This window comes from Chelmon rostratus, chromosome 22 (genome assembly GCF_017976325.1).
Source record: "Chelmon rostratus isolate fCheRos1 chromosome 22, fCheRos1.pri, whole genome shotgun sequence".
In the NCBI taxonomy this organism is placed as follows: Eukaryota; Metazoa; Chordata; class Actinopteri; order Chaetodontiformes; family Chaetodontidae; genus Chelmon; species Chelmon rostratus.
In genome coordinates, this window is record NC_055679.1 from 9,736,289 (window position 1) to 9,755,943 (window position 19,655).

Genomic DNA, 19,655 nt, shown 5'->3' on the forward strand with positions numbered 1-19,655 from the left:
CATGCATGTGTAACAGCACGATGGGTGTGTTCTTCACTAAATGTGACTCAGCATGTACGATGACTGATGCTGAGTTTATTTCCTGACTTCAGTGGGACTCCGCTGAGTCTGTCCAAAACACTCAGGTGTTGTCAGGAGCCCGAGAGCGCACTTCCTCCTCTCCAGAGCTTTTCAAGCCACAAACCGTTTGCCTGTGAGCGTCCACTGCGCAACCGGCTCTGAATTTTTCAGGGTTCAACGGAAATTCATTGGAAGCAACGTGAGCCGAGACCAAAACTGTTGCCACAAAGCCTCCCCGTACACCGTGTTCTTCAGAATTATGAAAGAGAAAAATACTGTAAAGTTGAAAAAGAAATCTTTTTATTTACAGTTCATCTTAGAAAACTTTTTGGTGGAAACATCTGAAACATGATAATTAACAAATCCCTTTTTTTTCCAGAGGAATGTTGAAATTTTTTCAAATCAAAGAACAGCATGAGATGTAAATAATCTCCGGCATTTAGACTTGTAAGGTGCCAACATTCGGACGCTGCGTGAAGGATTATGAACACATACCACACACACACGCACATACAGCACCACCAAAGAATTTCTCCACTTACAGTAAGAGCTCAGTCATGATTGACGGCACACGGACACGTTATTCAAACCAGACGTTGGAGAGTTTGTGTGTGTGTGTGTGTGTGTGTGTGTGTGTGTGTGTGTGTGTGTGTGTGTGTATATGTGCAGGAAGGCTGAGTAACGGCTTTTCTTATTGCCTATTATTAACCCTGTATAGACTTGTCTGATTTGATGGTTTGTAAGACATTTTGTAGACTGATTTTGCAATGCACTATATCAATAAAGTTGCTATAAAGTTATGGAAATCTGCTGTTTTTCCCTCATGTATTAACTTGAACCCGGCATCACTACGTTTTTTTCTTTAAAAAGAAAGTTCCTGATTTTAAGTGAGCCTAACGTCAGCTGAGCAGCTACAGTGACAGTTACAGGATAATAGTGAAGGTTAAAACTGAGTGAAACAGCAGCACAGGCAGAGAGTAGTGAATAATGTCTGAACTTGTTCCATCATGCCACTGTCGAGTTTAAGGTTTGCTAACATTAGCTAGCGTTAGCCATCACAAGCTACAGTTCATACCAGACCAAGTGAGGCCATAGCAGCAAAAACCTGAGTATGTAATTCAGAGGAGTGCTTTTTAATTACATACTGTATGAATTAAACTTTTCGTATGTATAGCTAAGAGTGTCTTATCCCGTCTTTTAAATAGCATCGCTTTAAATCAAAATGTAGCGAGTTTTAGTCTGTTCTAGCTAGCTAAGTTTGTGTACGGTGGCTTGTGTTTAGACAATGCTTAACATTTGAGAACTGGCTGAGGGATGTGTCGAAATATATGTTGATAATTCTCAACATAATCTTTTAATTTGTACTAACATGTTTTTTTCTCCTTTGAATTCTCAATATATAGCAACATAAAGCCAGTTTTAGACTAAGCTCTTCCAGTCACTTTTGTCAAGATTTGGAAAACTCTGGATGAGAGTTGTGTGGAAAAACATCTTTATATTTCTCAGAGTGAAGTATAGTTTTGTGTTGTACAGAAATGTATGTATCCTACAAGCATTAATATTTTAAAAAATGTCTTAAAGACCTGTCAAATTTAGTGTAAAGTACCAATCAGTGTGCTAAATATCTGGATGGCGTTGTAAATCTCTGCGAGCGTCGGCCAGTCTCACCAACTGACTCAGCTGCAAAGATTCTGTATAACTCAGTGTTAAAATCAGATTTAAAGCACAGCAGCCACTGACTGGCCACATCAAGCCACTCCATCTTCGAAGCTTTTGTCAGCATGTAATCAAGTTGATGGGGTGCAGCGGCGCTACAGGAAGCACAGGAGGATAAACAAGTGTGTCTGATTTATAAATACAGTTTGCAGTATTTGACGTCCACATTCATAAATCGTATGCGAGAAAGCGGAGAAGTTGTGGGGAGAATTGTTGCTGCGAGTTCATATAAAGAGCTGCCTGCAGTTATTGATTTCCACTCAAAATTTGAATAGCCTGTTTCCTAAAATTGAGTCAAATCGCAAACTGAAGATTGTCCCCATTGTGTTCCAATTGTTGGTACTGTTCATACATTCATGCATTGTGTAAAATAAGGTGCTGCTGTCCTTCACCTCTGTATTTACAAAAAAAAGAGGTTGAACAGGGTGTCTCTTATTTCTGAACCTATTCCATCACTCACTTCTGGGCGTCTCCATCCGTCTATCCCTCCGTCCCACCCTAATTTGTCATCAAACAGTTGTTTATGAGCACTCTGCCTTTCAATCTCTTCATTCATCTCTCACTTCTCACCCTCCATCATCCATCCATCCGTTACTTGTCCTCAAGGCCCAGTCAGTGATGGCTGTTCTCTCAAACACATTTTCCCCCTCATCTGTTCCTCCCTTGATCCATCCATCCCGTGTCCCTCCCTGCTCCCTCCGCCCCCATCCACATCCGTCATTTCTCCTCAAAGCCCAGCAGTATTAGTGTCTGCTTCAGAGCCGTCTCCTCCACGAACCTGGCGTCCACGTTCTCCTGCTCCTCGAAAGGGTTCAGAGCTGGGAGGCAGCAAGAGGAGAGATACAGTTTCTCAGAGAGAATATAAACACCAGACACAACCACACACTTCCTTCCTTGCTCCTTCGCGACAGAGGCTGCTGAGTTCTGACCAAGCACGCACACAAACACACACATTCTGCCTTAATCCTCCAAAGGCAGGATACACACACACACATATATATATACACTACCTTGTTCCTCTATATCAGAGAGTATTTTTGCCAGGTAGGTAAGAGGCAGAAACTCTGGTCTGAAGCCTGGCTTGTCTCTGCCGGTGAATGCGAATCCCTGAGGAGGAAGGAAAAGCAAAAACATAACTGTGGATTCTGCAGGTTTTCCGGGATACACAGGCAAGACAAATCTGCAGCAAATCCAGGTACCTCTCACCTTGGCTCACTTGTTTCCTCTTACGGATAAAGTTGGCTGCAGTTTAACTTTTTAGGGCAGTCATACATTTTCATTTGCCACTGCATGGAATGCCACTGGCTCTCCACGCCAGTCTGCTGGCCAATTAGCTGACTGAAACCGGCCAATAGCATTGTGGGCACTTTTCTGGGGCCAAAATGCAAACACACTGAATTTAAATGGATATAAAACTGAGCATAGCGCTGCAGCAGGTGTTTGCCATTTTGCGCTAATTTCGCTAATACTTTTGTTTATGGTCAAATGCCTGCAAAACTTACAACATTCCCATCAGCTTTAGCTATAATTTGTCTTTAGCGCTAATTACCAAATGTTAGCATGCTTACACACTAAACCAAGATGGTGAAAATGGCAAACATTATTCTTGCTTAATATTATCATGCTAGCATTGCCACTGTGTGCATGTTAGCATGCTGACATTAGCCTTTAGCTCAAAGCACCACTGCGGCTAAGTACGGCCTCACAGAGCCGTTAGCATGGCTGCAGCTGTAGTCTTGTTGTGAGATAAATGACAAATTCAATTGGATATCAAAGTGTCTACCAACAAACTGACAGTCCAATTAACCATCTCAGCCCTAAAAATTTCATTTCACTGACGTTTTCATTAAAGATTGTGTGTTTGCTAGTCTGCAATGTTACTATGCATGTCCTCTCTGTAGCATGTGTGATGCACTGTGTTGCGTTACCTTGTTTTTGTTGTGTTTCTCCAGCAGAGTTCTCACATAATCTCTGGAGATTGAAGCTGAACTGACAGGATGGTCCCACATATGGTAGATCCTCTTCTCCATAGGCTACACACACCCACACACACACAAACACACATGCACAAAGTGGTGTTTCCATCAATTTTGGGGACGTTACATTGACTAGCATTCAGTTCTAGTCTAACTACAACCACTACTAACCTAACGCTAACGCCTACCCTAAGCTTGACCCAAGTGTTCTCCCTAAAATTGAATAGCTTTTTATCTCCACAGGGAAGGCGAGTCCTCACAATGTCATAAACAGATTTATGTCCCCACAATGTGAGTAATACAGGCACATGTCCACACGCACGCACACACACAATAGAGTTTACATTTTAGGCATGTAGCTAATGTCGTCATGAATAAAAATCACCCCTGAAGCATGTGAACATCTGTCCCTTTCCTTTCTGCCAACTGGAACTTAAAACCATTATTGAGGAGTTGACTGCTAATGAGGGATTACAGAGAAATCTCATTTGTCACTGTTGTGAAATGCACAGCGTGCTCATAAATAACACTTGAGCAAACAGAGACTACAAGTCTGACTGACAATAAGAAAGCATGCAGCTTTGTCGTGGAGGCTGCTTTCCGTCCGGCTTCAAACGCGCTGCTGAATCACTTCAGGGATCGTGTGATGATCAGAGGTGAGAGGAATCAAGCTGAAACAATCACAGGCACACATATTTTAACACTGCTTCATCGGTGCTAAAAGCATTTCGTCTGATCGTTTCCTTTTGGGTGTCACCATCACAATTCATCATTTAAGAGTGTGCAGTTGTCTGAAGTTATTATGGTATTTCTTTTTTCAAAAGTTCAACTGGCAGACCATTTATGGATAACCAGAAGGGATACAGAGCTGACACTTTTTACTGTTGTCACATTGTAAAACAAATACCTTGATATCAAAGCATGGTAATATAATGGCAGGGCCAGTCCTAGTTCCTAAGGGCAGCGAATCCCAACCTAAGGGGTCGCAAGATAAATCTGAGGGGTTGCAAGGTGTTTAACGTGATCGAAAAACACAAAAACATTCTTCGACTATATTCTCCATCAGATTTACTGTATTTCCTGAAATTACTGCAGAATTTCTCCTCTTGTAGAGCCTAAACCCCGGGGTAAGAATCACTTTTTGGTTGAACTACTATTTAAACTGAGCAAACAGTTGATCAAAGTTATCTACCAATCCTTCGTAAATGTAGGTATTACTTCACGTATGTATGGTACACATGGCGATGATGGTGAAACGTGTGTAACGGTATTCCTGCTGAAATAACTGATTATGCAAACAAAGCTGGAGCTATTTGGTCGTACAGCAAAATGCGATTTGCATAAAGTTTTGTGTCAGGTCAGATGTGTCGAGGTCGGCTCGTTTGAACTGATCTCTTGTGTATTTGTTCCTGCAGAAATGTGCAGCTTAATATAAAGGTTTACTGGAGGGGGGGTATGGTGGTTGAAAGATATGATTTCCTACAGTGGGCCAACATCTCCTGTTTTCTACCTCTCTGGGAGTGTGTGTGTATGTGTGTGTTGTACCTGCTAAATCTCCCCTGCCTGCCAAACTCACCCAACAAAAAGTCTGATGGGCAGGAAACAGAACAGAAACACTAAACACTCAACATTCCTCTGATCACAATGCGGACGTAACACACGCACGCACGCGGCCGGCAAAAAATATACTGTGCCCACACGGGAACACGTGGAAGTTACACAACGGTTAGGGACGCACGTAAACACACACAGACTCAGTACCTACACTACCCCCCCTCCCCGACACACACACACACAGCACACACCAGCCAGTTACACAAGTGCTCTGTGATTGGCTTGAGGGGGGCTTGAGGGAGATGAGACCTAAAATAACTTCAAACTCTTAATTGGACCAGAATGGGAAGTTTGGGGAGAGAGCCATCCGAGAAAAGATCAAAACTTCCCCTCACTAATAGATGGGATTATAATAGCCTCATGCATTGATTTACTCCCTATACCATCAAGGCTGGGAGTTTTACCCCAGCCGTGGCCTGGTGCAGACGGGTGATAAATTAAAAGAAGACCCTGAATAAATGAGTGGAGAAACATATCGAATGCAGGCGCTTCCACACTGGCGCACTGCGTGGTAGAATTAAGCAGCTAACAGCCAATCACGCTCTGTGCCCAGAGCAGGTGAGCAGGCCCAGCTGAGTGTGCTTTTGTATCAAGAAGGCAAGAAGAAAAGATGCTTTGAAAGAGGGGTCATTGTTGGAGGATGGAAGGCAGGAGCTTCAAAGACCACCGAACTGACTCATGTTCCAGTGGGAGCAGTGACTCAAGTGACATCTGCGTTTAGATCTATGGGAAAGACATCAGTACATCGGGTCAGAAATTGGGGTTGACAGCACACATTTATAGTATGTAAGGAAAAACAGAAGGGAAACTTGCTCAGGTGACTGAGGATGTCAGCGGGGGACGTGATCGGACTTTCTGAGCTAGAGTGGTTACATCGGGAACGCACATCTGAGGGTTCAGTGGTGCAAAAACGCAGGCACTGATCTACAGAGAGAAAGGCGATATGGGCAGACGAGCCATCCTTCGCCATGTTCTCAACAAGCGGGCGGTTGCATGTGTGGGATCAATGCCAAGGTGCACTGAAGCTGTTGTGGCTGCACGCGGAGGTCCAAAACCTTGCTAACACACTTTCTGTTGGTTTTGTCCTTCAATTTGTTACCCGTCTGTGTATTTCAGCTCCGTCCCACAAGTTTCACACTCAACACGTCTTCATTTGGACAGCTGGTATCACGCCAAGAGTTGATTGCACCAGATAGAAACGGTTGAATAAGCTCCTTAATCTTTCCCTGTTAGATAAACTAATCTAAACTATTCCTGGCTCTGCACAAAGACCTCATGTTTGGCCGCACACACTCAAACACACACAGAAGTACCTCTGGGAGTCTCTTCAGTATGCTGAACTTCAGTCTCTCGTTGGCGTCACTGTTGTCCAAGTCTAAACACAAACAGAAAGGAGAAGAGAGGGCATGTTGCTAATTACTCTTCTGCATCTCACATGGGAGGGCAAATAATGACATGTCACACATTAGATAAAAAAGCATTAGGGATATTTCCACTTATATTATTATTATAGATGCAGACAAGTGGTCACCAAGCAAAGCCGATTCTTATTTTGACTGTAAAAATTTTCAGGAAGGTGTAATTTTTTGAGGCAACTTGCTTCAGCAGCTCCTGGTTGACTCACAGGTGCTCAAGAGCATTCTGGGAGATGTAGTCCATCTAGTTTGAGAACCCAATGTGTTCTTCCCAGATTATTAAACTCCTTTCTAGAATACCATTTTGTTCCAGACTGAAATATCTCAACTATTAATGGATTATCGTGACGTTTTGAACAGACATTCATGTTCCAAAGAGGACAAATGCTACTGATGTTGGTTTTTGGTTGGAGTTTTCCTCTAGCGCCGCCAGCTGGTTGCCATGAAATCGAGTACACACAAGCATGTCCCCCACAGGGTGAATCATAATCACTTCGGCGATCTAACTTGTCATCTAGCAATGCTAAGGACATTCCATACTAAACATCAGCATGTTAGCACAGCGATAGCATGCTAGCATGCAGAGCTTAGCATTTAGCTAAAAGCGCCGCTGAAACCACGTACCGGCTGCAGACTACTAGTCTCGGCTTAATTGTTGGATATTACGTCAAAATAATTTACATTTTAAGGATAAGACAAGACACAGAGGAGCTCTGGTGAATTTGGTCAGTAGAGAAATGTAAGTCTCTTAATAAAACTGGACTGCGATCATGTTTCACTTCATGATTTATGTAAATTGCTGAAAAAAAATCAGAGATGTGAGCAGCATCAGAAGTGTAGAACCAGGCTAAGTAAAATTGGTTAAATTGAGAAATTCCAGACAAATATATATGTTGGTGTTTGTAATGAGGCAGAAACTGCACACCTGACCAGCCAATTAGACAGGGTAAATCTGAAGAACTTTAAATAGGTACAGTATATATACACTTCTCTGATTAATCCCTGGGGAGAAGTGACGCATGAACTCTCAACTTCAAAGTCCTGAAACATCCTTGTCTCTCACTTTGAAGTTTGAAACCATTTGGACTGTGTCCTTTAAATAATCTTTTCATCTTTGAGGATCTTTGTTTGTTCTCTTCATGAGAACGACCCAAGTAAACTACAACAAGATCAAGACCGATGATGAGGGCCACATATTTTGGTTTGGTTGATCTCAGTGCCAAGTCACAATGTTTGGCTTTTGAACAACGTTCCATGGTATGAAATCCACACCAAGACATAAAAAATACTCAATATCAGTGTCTTGGAGTGAAGCGTTGAAAGCCTGCAGCTGCACCGTGGACCTTCATGCACATAGATGGGAGAAAGTACAAAGAAAAGGAGCGATGTTGCCTCTATCATGAGTCAAACAGGCAAACCTTCATATGTATTAACAACCAGTGACGTTAGATAACTGCTGCATCCTGCCAACATGCTTTACCACCGTTCACATCTGTGTGGTGTGACCTGCTTCTAAAGGTTCAGTCATCACAGCTTTATCATAGCTTGCTGGGTGGCTGAGGGTACATGTGATTGGCTGAAAGGCGAGGGGGTGGGTACAAGTGATATTACGAAACAGAGGTGTCCCAGGGGAAGATGGCATTTCCAAAATCAATTGAGTTTAAATACCTTAAATGAATTAATCCTTGTTGTATGCGTTCAGACAGAGAAGACTGGTTCGCACCTGTTCATCACAGTTACTGTCCTATCGGTGTTTTGGGGGTTTCTGGGGTAATTCAAAAAGTAGTTCACATCAGGTGTGGTACAGCATCAGCCACCTGGGTGACTGTGGCACTGCTAAAAATGTCTTCTTTTGCTGAGCACTGTGTAGTTTGGTTATCTCTCTCTCTCTCTCTCTCTCTCCAGTTGATGTAGGTGTGACACACCTGGGTGTGATGTCGTCAGTGGAGAGCACACCTGTGGAGGATCCTCATCAGTAGTTTATATAGGTTGAGGGCTGGCTGCTGCTGCGTCTTAGCCTCTCAGCTGTCTCAGTTTTCTGCAACTTCTGTTTTGAACTAAGTGTGCGAGTCTTCAACAATCTCCACTAGCCTTCACCTTCCTGCGAGACTGTGTCCCTTCTACTTACTTTGGATCAGCTCATTAGCACGAAATGCAAAACACAGCTGAGGCTGACGGGGATGTCACTTGTTTTGCAGGCCGGTCACGAACCTCATCCTGAAGGGAACATGACTGTCTGTACCAGATTTCATGGTAATCCATCCAACAGCTGTCGAGACATTTCGCTCAAAACCAAAAATTTCAACCTCGTGGCAGCATTAAAGTGAAAGTCAGGGGGATCACAAAATTTCATGCCAGTCCATGCAATCGTAAAGATATTTCAGTCTGGACCAAAGATGTGAAACAGTGTGGAATACCTAGAGCCACTATTTCATGTGCATTGTGTCACTTAGTCTAGCATCAAATTCAAGTGTTTTGCAGAACTGAAGGATCCACAAGTTTTGGTACTCTCTCATTTAGTTCTAGTTGGACTGTCTTTCACTCTCCATTCCGGACCATTTCTGTGTTGTTTGCTCTGCAGAAACCTACAGTCTTGTGAAGACACTGACACTGTATGCTGCTTTTCAGACCGTGTGATCGTTTTAGTTCTGACTCGACTTCAAATACTCCACATACAGCCACAAAAAGAACCTCAGGTGTCACTGTACGACTCAGCGGTACAGTTCTGAAAGCACTTGAGTGGGGGTTCATATAACCAGGAAGTGGCTTTCGCAGACACAACCAGGGCACGCAGCCAGAGCTCGACACCAGAGGATGCATTACTATCTCTCAGATTTCAGTTTGCTCTCATCACTTCATCTTTGTCCTCGATTTCCACCTCCACGATGGCTGCTGACGGCAGCTCCAACTACTCTTCCCCCCTCTTCTTGAACTCCTCCATCAACGATTACTCCTCCTCAGGAACACCTCCGACCTCCTGCCTCAGACCCTCGTACATTGCTGCTTGTGTGATTATTGGGGTCAGCTGCCTGCTTGGCGTCCCCGCTAACATCGCCGTGATAGTAAAGCTCGGTCGGCATCTGCGCGGGTCCTCCATCTCGCAGCGCCTCTTCTTCAACCTGGCGGTGTCTGACCTCCTCTGCCTGCTCTGCTTACCTGTTGGCGTGGAAATTTTCTGCAATGGGCCGCGTTTGTCACATGAAGCCTGTCAACTTCTCTTTTACTCCTTCTTTTTCTGCAACACCTCTGGCTTAAACATTCTGGTGCTGATAAGTATTCAGAGGTACTACCAGGTATGTTACTAACCAACAAAGCTTTTGTAATTTGAAAGGAAAATAAGATTCAAGTAGGCCTCAGGATTTAGTTTGAAGCCTACAAAAAACTTGGGATGCTGTGTTCACTTACCACATGGGCATACATATTAAAGGCCCATTCTTATCGTCTTTAACAAATAGGCCTATGTACACAGTATGTTGGTGTTTCCAGATTAGCAGAGGCGTTTTTGTTGTAATCCATTTTCACTCAAAAGTCCATTTTCACACTGGGCTGATAAAAAAAAAAATAAATAAATAAATAGTAGAAGGAAAAGTAGCTGTAACCGCAGAAGAAGCTCAGAGATCCACTTTAGAAAGCATGGGTGTCGCTTCAGTAGGATTAAACCAGTGAGTTTGCTGGAAAAACTGTAGGCATTGCAGCTTAATTCTTACTGGGTTGTGGGTGAAAAATTGCCCGCATACGTGCGTGCTCCCGATGGGATTAAAATCACTGACTTGTGCAGGTAATGTTGAAATGACTCGTCCCCTGGAGAGTAAAATCCAGTCCGAATGGGGCTTTGCTGTCAGCTCTTATCCTTTCTGCTGTTCAAAGCAGACACACGTTAAGTCATTGTGTAAAGAGAGCAGCGACCACAGAGAGCGGTCAGATATCTAAAAAATATCCATTTCATCTGACAGGTTCTTCACCCCAAAAAGTGGGAGAAGCTGGACCGGACATGGCAGCGGATTTTACTCGTCGCTGTGTGGACGCTCGGAGGCCTGGTGGCTCTTCCGGTTGTGTTTTTTCTAAAGGAGGTGAAAAGCAAGGATAGGCAGACCGAGAGTCGTTCCTGCAGGAATCAGAGGGTCACACCACAGCTCGAAGCGGTCTACATCTCATTTATAGCGTGCAGCCACCTCATCTTATGGTCCTTCTACTTGCTACTAGTTCGAGGGGTCAAACGAACTCAAATGCCGAACAAGAAGAAGCCCAGAGTTACTCAACTTTTCATTCGAATAATCGCCGTCTTCCTGGCTGTTGGCTTCTTTCCTCTCGTCCTTCGCATGCTGTATGTGGCTGCGTCTTTAATAGGCTCCGACAAACTGCTTCATGTTAGCAAGACGCTGACATTCGTGGAGTGTTTTTACTTTTTCAATCACTGTCTGAATCCATTCCTGTATTTCTTTGCCTCGCGGCATCACCGGAGTGAAAGCTGCAGCAAGAGAAGGAGTCTCCTCATGCCCCTGAATGACAACTCCTAACACGGACCCTGCATTATGAATGATTTCATATTTTAAACTTCTTCATACTAATGTGGTTTGAGAAACAATAAAACAATGTGCTAAACCTTGTCTCTGTTATGGTTTTGGACATACTAAATACAAAGAGAAGATATTTTTGTGTCATGTTCCTGTTTGTTGTGGCAGCCTCTATTTTAGCTATTATACTTATCATTATATTAGTTTGTAAGCTTATGTATGTTAATTATTACAGTATAACATATTGCATGTCCTCCATTTTCAGTATGTATTGCTGTTTGTTATATAATATAAATAAATAAACTGACCAACTATTTTTACATTTTAGTCTTTTCCTCTCTGTGCAGAATCAAATAAGAATAAATAAACAATGAGAAGTTGAACATCCATCCATCCATCCATTATCTATACACCGCTGAATCCTTTGCAGGGTCACGGGGGGGCTGGAGAAGGTGAACATGTCCCATATCAAACAGTTGTTAAGACATATCATTAAAAACCACAAATGTCAACCTCATGGTTGTGCTTGGGATCAATCAATAGGATTTATCCTCTGAGGATCATGAATGTCTGTACGTAATTGTTGAGATATTTCATTGGGGACAAAAGTGGTGAACAAATGAAATCAGTACAAACATGACTCCAATGTATATCTGTATTTTTCTTGTGAATTTTCTCAGACGTGCAAAGCAAGATTTAGCTGTGTGTGTGTGTGTGTGTGTGTGTGTGTGTGTGTGTGTGTGTGTGTGTGTGTGTGTGCGTGTACCTGTCATAAGCCGAGACACAAAGGTTTCAGTGAGGTGTAAGACACCGTGGTCAATGTACTGTAGGAAGGTGTGATGGGGGAGGCAACGCACAGCAAACACTGCTAACAGTGTGTGATAACCTGGAGGAGAGAGACAGAACGGAGGAGAGATTTAAGCTTTTGATACTCCTGAAAACAACAAAGGAAAAAAAGAAACTGAGACTATATTTAGAAACAGCAGCGGGTGGAGCTAAATAATGTCCACATGCTGACGTGCAGGTTCAACATTTACTATGTTCACCATCTCAGTTTAGCATGTTACTGTGCTAACATTTGGTAATTAGCACTAAACACAAAGTTGGGCAAAGGCTGATGGGAATGTCATTAGTTTTGAAGTGTTAAACTAAAAAAAGTGCTGGCCACGCCGAAAAAACACCAAAAATAACAATAATAAAGGCATTTATTGTAAACAAACATACAACTGACTGCACAACTTCTGACAGCAATTTGTAATCCATGTTTCCCAGCTGTTATTTACCAAAGAGAAACAGGCTGAGTGCGTGACCGCTGCTTTCCAGCCTCAGTGTTCGAGGTGTGCAGCCTTGCCTCGGGCCAGGTCTCACCTCCTTTCCCGTCCCCCGACGGTTTAGATTCTACCCCAAAAACTTTTTCTCATAAGCGACTGAAATCGTGGGATTGCGTAACAGGGGGTTTGTGCCGCAAAAATTGGAAAATGAATTCAAATGATTGAAAATGTATTCACACTCTGCTGTACCCGTGTCTGCACTATGCTAATGTTTAACATATTTTTGGTTATATTAGTGCAGAGAGTGGGACTGTTGTCCCTCAGTGCAAACACACATTGTTATTCTGGGTGAGACAGAGACAAAGTGGATTATAACAACTAAGAGTGGAAGAGTGTGTGTGTGTGTGTGTGTGTGTGTGTGTGTGGATGGTACCGGGTGGGAGGGGCAGGCAGAGACCCCTCGTGGCTTCCAGGATCCGAAACATGAAATGAAACACGGACCACTCGGCTGGACTGCCCTGCTGCGTCCTGGAACACACACACGCGCGCACACACACACACACACACGAATTACATAACGGGGAGCGCACACGTGAAGAGGGGTCATCTGCAATTTGCACATGTGGAGACACACACAACGGGGAGTGATGGGGGTCTGGAGCGCACATGCATGAAGGCGAACACACACATTCTGTCAGCGCTTTACACTTTACATTAGCCAGAACCATGACTTTAAAAGAGACGCACACTGGTGGGGGAGGGCTACTCACAAGCACAAAACACGAGGGCCGAGTTTATACTTCAGCCAGACTGACTCCAGCATGTGTCTGATGAGCTCCAGCTAAACACACACAAACACACACACACGGAGACACACACATGTTAGCGCTTAGGGGAGGAGATGCTCCATTAGATTCAAATGAAACATTTTCCTCGACGGGCGGCTCGAGTCGCAGCCCTGGAAATTTTGCACAACGCAAGCATCCTGCCTGACAAATATGAAAAATTTGCAGTTTAGACATATATTTCTGTTTACTTTGAGGAAATGTACTGTACACTTGTTACCTCACTTCCCTATTTTTTTTCCTGCTTCCCATTTTCATTTCCACTGAACAGCGACTCAGTGCATGAGCCCACGTTTTAGCGCACACGTCATTTCACCACACATCTGTCAGCATCCCGGATCGTTCCGGCGCGTCCGAAAGGTGCTCGCTGCGTGCTGGAACAAGCACACGCCCGCTCCTCCCTTTGACAAACCGCCACTCTCTCATCTCCTGTAGAATAACAGGAAGGCGGCCTGCCTCGTTCACATCCTGCGCACCAGTGGGAAACCCTCCACCAGCCCCTGTGAACGCCAGCGGCAATGTCCTCCGGTGACCTCGGGGTGGGAATTTCAATTAGCGTCACTTGCAGTGTGTAGCAGATAAAGATAAAAACTGTATTAATAAGCTCCACTCTTTTTTTAATTTCCACAGATTTGATGCTTACATCCTTTATTAAGTTTATCACAATGGAAAAATCACAAAATAACCTAGTCAGCATATTTTCTATGCTAATTTGTCATATTGTGTCAACGACACTGTGAAACCTCAACTTTTTGGGGGGGATTTTTAAGGTTTTATATTAACTGAATGAGATGCTGACTGGTGTACTCCATAATTTTTGTTCCTACCCCTTATGTTGAAATGATTAGCTTTGTGTTTTTATTTATTTCATTTTAATTTTTTTCCTATTGAAATTGTTTAATTCTTCTTCCTTTATCATTTTAATATTTTTAACACTATCATATCTATATTGTTATTAATATTATTCCCTTTTTTTATTTTAACTTTCATTTTTTCTCTTCTTGCTTGCATTTCTTTATATTTCTAATATTATTATTTACCTTTTTCCTTGATGAGGGTTCTTTTACGCATATTGTTTAGGTGCACAAAAATCCATATGTGCATATCTTTAATGACGTGTTCATTCACTGATTACAGGTATGATTCATGAGCAAAGCTTGTGCTGTCTTCACTTGTCTGTGTGTTTGGTTGTTTCACAGGAAAACGGCAGTGCAGGCCATACACACTGGTCACGTTTTCAATCACACAGCCAGAATAATGAACAAGTCCAGCTTGATCTTTTTTAGTTATTCGTTTCCTCACTCGTTTTGCCAGCTCTGTCAACACAGATGAAGAAAGCAATTCTGTAGCGTTTGATGTATTTAAAGCAGTTATTCTCTAAAATCAGATATTCATTGTTTAACAAAAAGGTGGCAACTTTTCAAACAATATAAATTATTCAGGTTTAATCTCTTTCTTATCCAACTATCTCTTGAGCTCGTTGCTGATGTAATTCATGCCCCTGAAGATCAGTAAAAAGGATGAAAATATGTAGCCGGGATGTTTTTGTGCGGAAAAGAAAGTCACACAAAAGGCAAACAAGTGATTCAAAACCACAGACTCACACATCGTATTCCCTGCATGACTTTCTATTAGGATAAAATCGAGAATCAGCGATTTGTCTTAATGAGCCTCAGCCCGACAAAGAGCCTGGATTTACTCAGCGTGGCTCCCCTGTTGAGACAAAGTTTAACAACCTTGGGTATAGAATAACTTTTCTGCAGAATTAAAAATATTTCAGCCTATTTCAATACATTGCATTACTTTTAATATGTATTCTTGCTATTAGTTATTCATATGCAGCTATTAGCAGGTTGTTCTTTGCTCTGACATTGGCTATGGTATAAAAAGGAATGCATCTTGGTTGTCTGTAGCAACAGGGACAGCAAATAAATGACTATGACAATAATGTGCTGTGGAGCTGTAATGCATCATAGCAGAAGTTCCCTGGCTCTTAAAAGCTGTAATCTATTTCACCCCCAACTTCTCCCCTGTGTCAATGCAGCCATTAGTCTCAATAAGCGCCGACAAGAGGGGGAGATGTTCTTTATTTGTGGAAGAGAAGTCAGCCCTCTCTGAAACTGTACCACCCTGAGTTTTTAAAGCATGAGTCAGCTTGACACGTGAGCACATCACCCGGCTGGTGAGCTAGTCGACTGTTCTTTAAGTGAAATGTCCCTGGAGGCTGCTTCTCGCGGGCCTTTGCATGAGTATGTTTTAATAAGTCGGGCTCCCAGGATGAGAAGCTGCTTCACTCTCGCTCAGCCGAACAGATTCAATAATCGCCACGTTTGTCTGTCGCGGGGGCAACGCCAGAGTGATTCCATTACTTTCATTTTGAGTCTGGAGGCGCAGGCTCGGTACCGAGCTGAGCCGTCCACCAATCCAGCAGTGAGCAAGGAGGATTTCTTTGGCCTTTTTTACTCTGTCATTTGCAATTCCAGAAAGTCCCAAAACGTGGTGCATCCTGCTTTCTATTCAATTCCAGCCTTACCCTTGGCCTGATTTAATACTGTTGTGTTGATATATGCTGTATGTCTGCTTTCAGCGGCTTCTGGCTGTGAAGGGATTTACCTCCCAGGAATACTAAAGACTGACTTTACAGAACCAAGTACCTCTATAGGGTACTGAAACGGAGAGTGGCTACGTCTCTCCACTTGCTTATGCAGATCCCACCTGCTGCTCTTTGGGTGGATACAAAGGGCTTCGGTTTGGTTTTAGAAGTGGGGGCACAATGAAGAGATAAAGATTTAGAAAACAATCTAGAAATGATGACATTGCTTTTTGTGCTCTCTATAGTAATGGTCGTCTGCGGGGTATACAGGGAACAAAAAGTCACTGAGTGGTTCAGGATACGTGTCTTAACCAGAGAACTGATGTTTGTTTTCGAGGACCAACACGACGACCCGATGGCTTCCAGCAAGCTCTCTTACTGACGAGAGACCATCCATCTGTGAGCTCTGTCAACCATTTAACTAAAGTGGAAAACTCGCTGCCTTTTCCTCTGAGCGCTGCCTTCTGTGAGTGTCACTTAACCTTCCCGAAAAAGAGTAAGGGCAAATATGAAATAAATAGAACTTGATGTGCCTTGAAAAAAAACACACACAGGCATACAGAGAGCTTCTGGAACACGCACGCGCACACACACACAAACGATGTACCAACCAGCTTGGCTACATAGTTGACAACCAGTGAGTCAATCTTCTTCTTCCCCAGTCCAGGCAGGTTTCTGTTGAGATGCTCACGTAGCTTGTCGACTGTCTGTGAATGGAAAAAAAAAGTACATACTGATTATTTTTCTGTGCATGTGTGCGAGTATGTGTGTGTGTGTGTGTGTGTGTGTGTGTGCGGCTGGCAGTCAAACCTTGCGTTTGTGTGTTTTAAGCATACTTTGCTGTGCACTCAGCAGGGTCAAATTGAGTTCACCTCGACGTTTTGCTCGACTACAGTGTCCCAAAATTGATTTATCCATGGAGAGGAGAGGAGAGGAGAGGAGAGGAGAGGAGAGGAGAGGAGAGGAGGAGGAGAAGAGAAGAGAGGACAGGAGAAGAGGAGAGGAGAGGAGAGGACAGGAGGAGAGGAAAGGGAGGAGAGGAGAGGAGAGGAGAGGAGAGGAGAGGAGAGGAGAGGAGAGGAGGAGAGGAGAAGAGAGGAGAGGAGAGGAGAGGAGAGGAGAGGAGAGGAGAGGAGAGACCTGTGGATGTGAGAGGTGGAAAAACACAGAAGAGTTGAGGTCTAAAAACAGTGTGAAGCTGACAGAATGACCTGAAATCCTTCAGGGAGGAAAAGGGAAAGAGGAGGAGACGGAGGGAGGGGAGCGAGCAGGGAAAATCTGAAGTGAAAGGAAAGAAGAGGAAAGAGAAGAGGCGAAAGAATGATGGAGGAAGTGATGGAGCGAATAAAGAGAGACAGACAGGAGGGATCCTTCTAAGAATAGCTGAGAGACTGCTAGCATCTAGCCCGAACTCCATTAAATTGAAGCTATCTGCTCTTTAAAAACTATGCTGAGCACAGGGAAAACGGGAGGACATGAAATTGTCCATCAAACAACGTACAGTAGAAAAAAAAAAAAAAACGCAGGACAGGGACCTTAAGATGCCCTTTTTTGAAACTGTCGACTCATCTGAAGCGTAAAAGGAGTTTCACCTTAAAAGATGACTATGGAGGGGAATAATCGGCTGTCAGCGTCTCAACATGGATCTTTAGTGGTGTATTTATCAACCCATGTTAAAGGAAGAATCCACCCTCCAAGGCTGTTCAACTGCTGCCTGTCAACAATCTGCGGTGCTCAGTGCATCTACGGAGGAATTTTACACAATGGCCGCTTTTTTACCCACTGCCTCTACTCCAGGTCGTCAAAGCAGCCGTTTTATCTGAAAAGCAACAATCCAGGCTGATGTGTTTCGTTATTTTCTATTCCTCTCCCGCTCTCTGAGTTAGAGTGGAAGGATGTTACCTGCTGTGTTTTTGGAAAGTGAAAGGACTTGTGAAATGTCTGCCTGTTTTCCCGTGACTGCCGTTCAGCCAGTCACGGCGCTTTCACTGAATGATTCATTCAGCTAGCAGCCTTTCGCGGGTGATGCTTTTTAAGAATCGAATCAAATCCTGATTGGCTTTTTAGTTTTCACATCACCTCCAAAGGTGTGTGGACACCCACGCAGTCAAGCACCAGCCCAGCACATACCTCCGTTGTCAACTCAGAGTATTTTTACAGCCAACTCTGTCGTAGCACAATCGCCTTGATTTGTTAATATGTGCGGCATTCTGATTTTCCCTTTATAGGAACTAAGGGTCTATGCGTGTGTTTGTGTGTGTGCTTGTGTTGCAGCCATTGACTGCCTTCAGCTACTCCCTCACCAGGCCTACGAGCGCCCTCTGTTGATGGTCCTCCTCCTGGAAAAGTGGCACCAGCTTCTTGTCTAGCAGAGACCAGGCAATAGAGGGAACACACACATAAAAGAGACGTTTGAAGAAACCTTTGATGCTGCATCTGCCCTAAAATGAACACAACAGGTAGCCTCAGGTGTGTCAGTGCAGTAACATCATTAAACAGGCCATCAGTAGGAATGGAAGAAACCCAAACTCTGACTTGTTTATGGCTTTAATAAAAAAGAGGACTGAACCGAAGACATGAATGGGTTCTTTTAGGGTGGGTTCGCTTTAAAAATACATCCTAAAGCTCTGGGGTTATGAAGCAGCAATCCTGCTGTGTGTGTGTGTGTGTGTGTGTGCTACAGTTGTTTTTTTTTTTTATGTCAGCCACACGAAAGTGGACGATGCTCCAACTCGGCTCTGTGGATGAATTTTTGCACACTTGCATGCACAAACACAACATCATCATCTTTTGATCACTTGTACACACATGCAAGAAGCTTTTTTTTTTTTTTTTTGATGTTGCAGTGTAGTATGTTGCAGATATAAAAAGAGCTTGCAGGGCACAGCTGACAGGCTGCGCTGCAAGATCAACTATATGCCTATCAGAAGCTTTACTGGCTCCAGATAGTCAGACTGTAAAACTAATGGGATCTCTTTGGTTTTTCACCCTTGGTTGGACAAAACAAGCCATTTGAAGGTGTGAAGGGCCTTTCCCGCCCTGTTAACGGCATGGCTCTAGGGATGGCAGTGTCTGTAAGTCAGTCCATCACTCCGTTCCTAAAAAATCTCAAGAACTATTGGATGGATTGCTAACAAATTTGGCGCAGATATTTATGTTCCTCAGACGATGAAGCCTAATGACAACATTTATTTTGTCCAATGATGAGATTTCCATTAGCCTCAGCTGTACTTTGCATTTAGTGGTAATTAGCAAATGCTAACATGCTAACATGCTACACAAAGTAAACATTATTCCTGCTTAACATCAGCATGTAGGGATTGTCACTGTGAGCATGTTAGCATTCTGTGGTTAGCATTTCAGCACCACTGTGCCATAGTACAGCCTCACAGAGCAACTAGCATGGCTGCATTTATGATGTTTCAGACTTTCATCAGGTAAGATTTTCCCATTTTCAACAATTTTGTACCACTTCTTGATCAGGATCACCTGTCTAGAAGACTTTCTGGTATGCAGAACTTTGTAGTCATTTTTAACAGAAAATCTTGATTCATCTTTCATCTTCAATGCAAACATTCTGGGTTTAAAAAAGTCAACTGTGTCCATTTTAATCTAACATAGCTGCAAAAGCCAACATGTTCCTGTAACAAC

The 19,655-nt window shown here is 43.3% G+C and overlaps 1 protein-coding gene across 2 annotated transcripts in view; it reads right to left on the reverse strand.

Moving 5' to 3' along the window:
- Positions 1 to 344: 344 nt before the first annotated feature.
- LOC121625519 (gamma-secretase activating protein) overlaps positions 345 to 19,655 on the reverse strand; it is a 35,904-nt gene continuing 16,593 nt past the window's right edge. For both annotated transcript variants that reach the window (XM_041963629.1, XM_041963628.1), the window contains 9 exons: positions 18,308 to 18,369; positions 16,616 to 16,711; positions 13,337 to 13,407; positions 13,000 to 13,094; positions 12,062 to 12,181; positions 6,680 to 6,741; positions 3,705 to 3,809; positions 2,787 to 2,883; positions 345 to 2,594 (listed from right to left, as the gene is read on the reverse strand). In XM_041963629.1, coding sequence (XP_041819563.1) covers positions 2,494 to 2,594; positions 2,787 to 2,883; positions 3,705 to 3,809; positions 6,680 to 6,741; positions 12,062 to 12,181; positions 13,000 to 13,094; positions 13,337 to 13,407; positions 16,616 to 16,711; positions 18,308 to 18,369 — 809 coding nt within the window. In that variant the 3' untranslated portion in view covers positions 345 to 2,493. The remainder of the gene's footprint in view (positions 2,595 to 2,786; positions 2,884 to 3,704; positions 3,810 to 6,679; positions 6,742 to 12,061; positions 12,182 to 12,999; positions 13,095 to 13,336; positions 13,408 to 16,615; positions 16,712 to 18,307; positions 18,370 to 19,655) is intronic.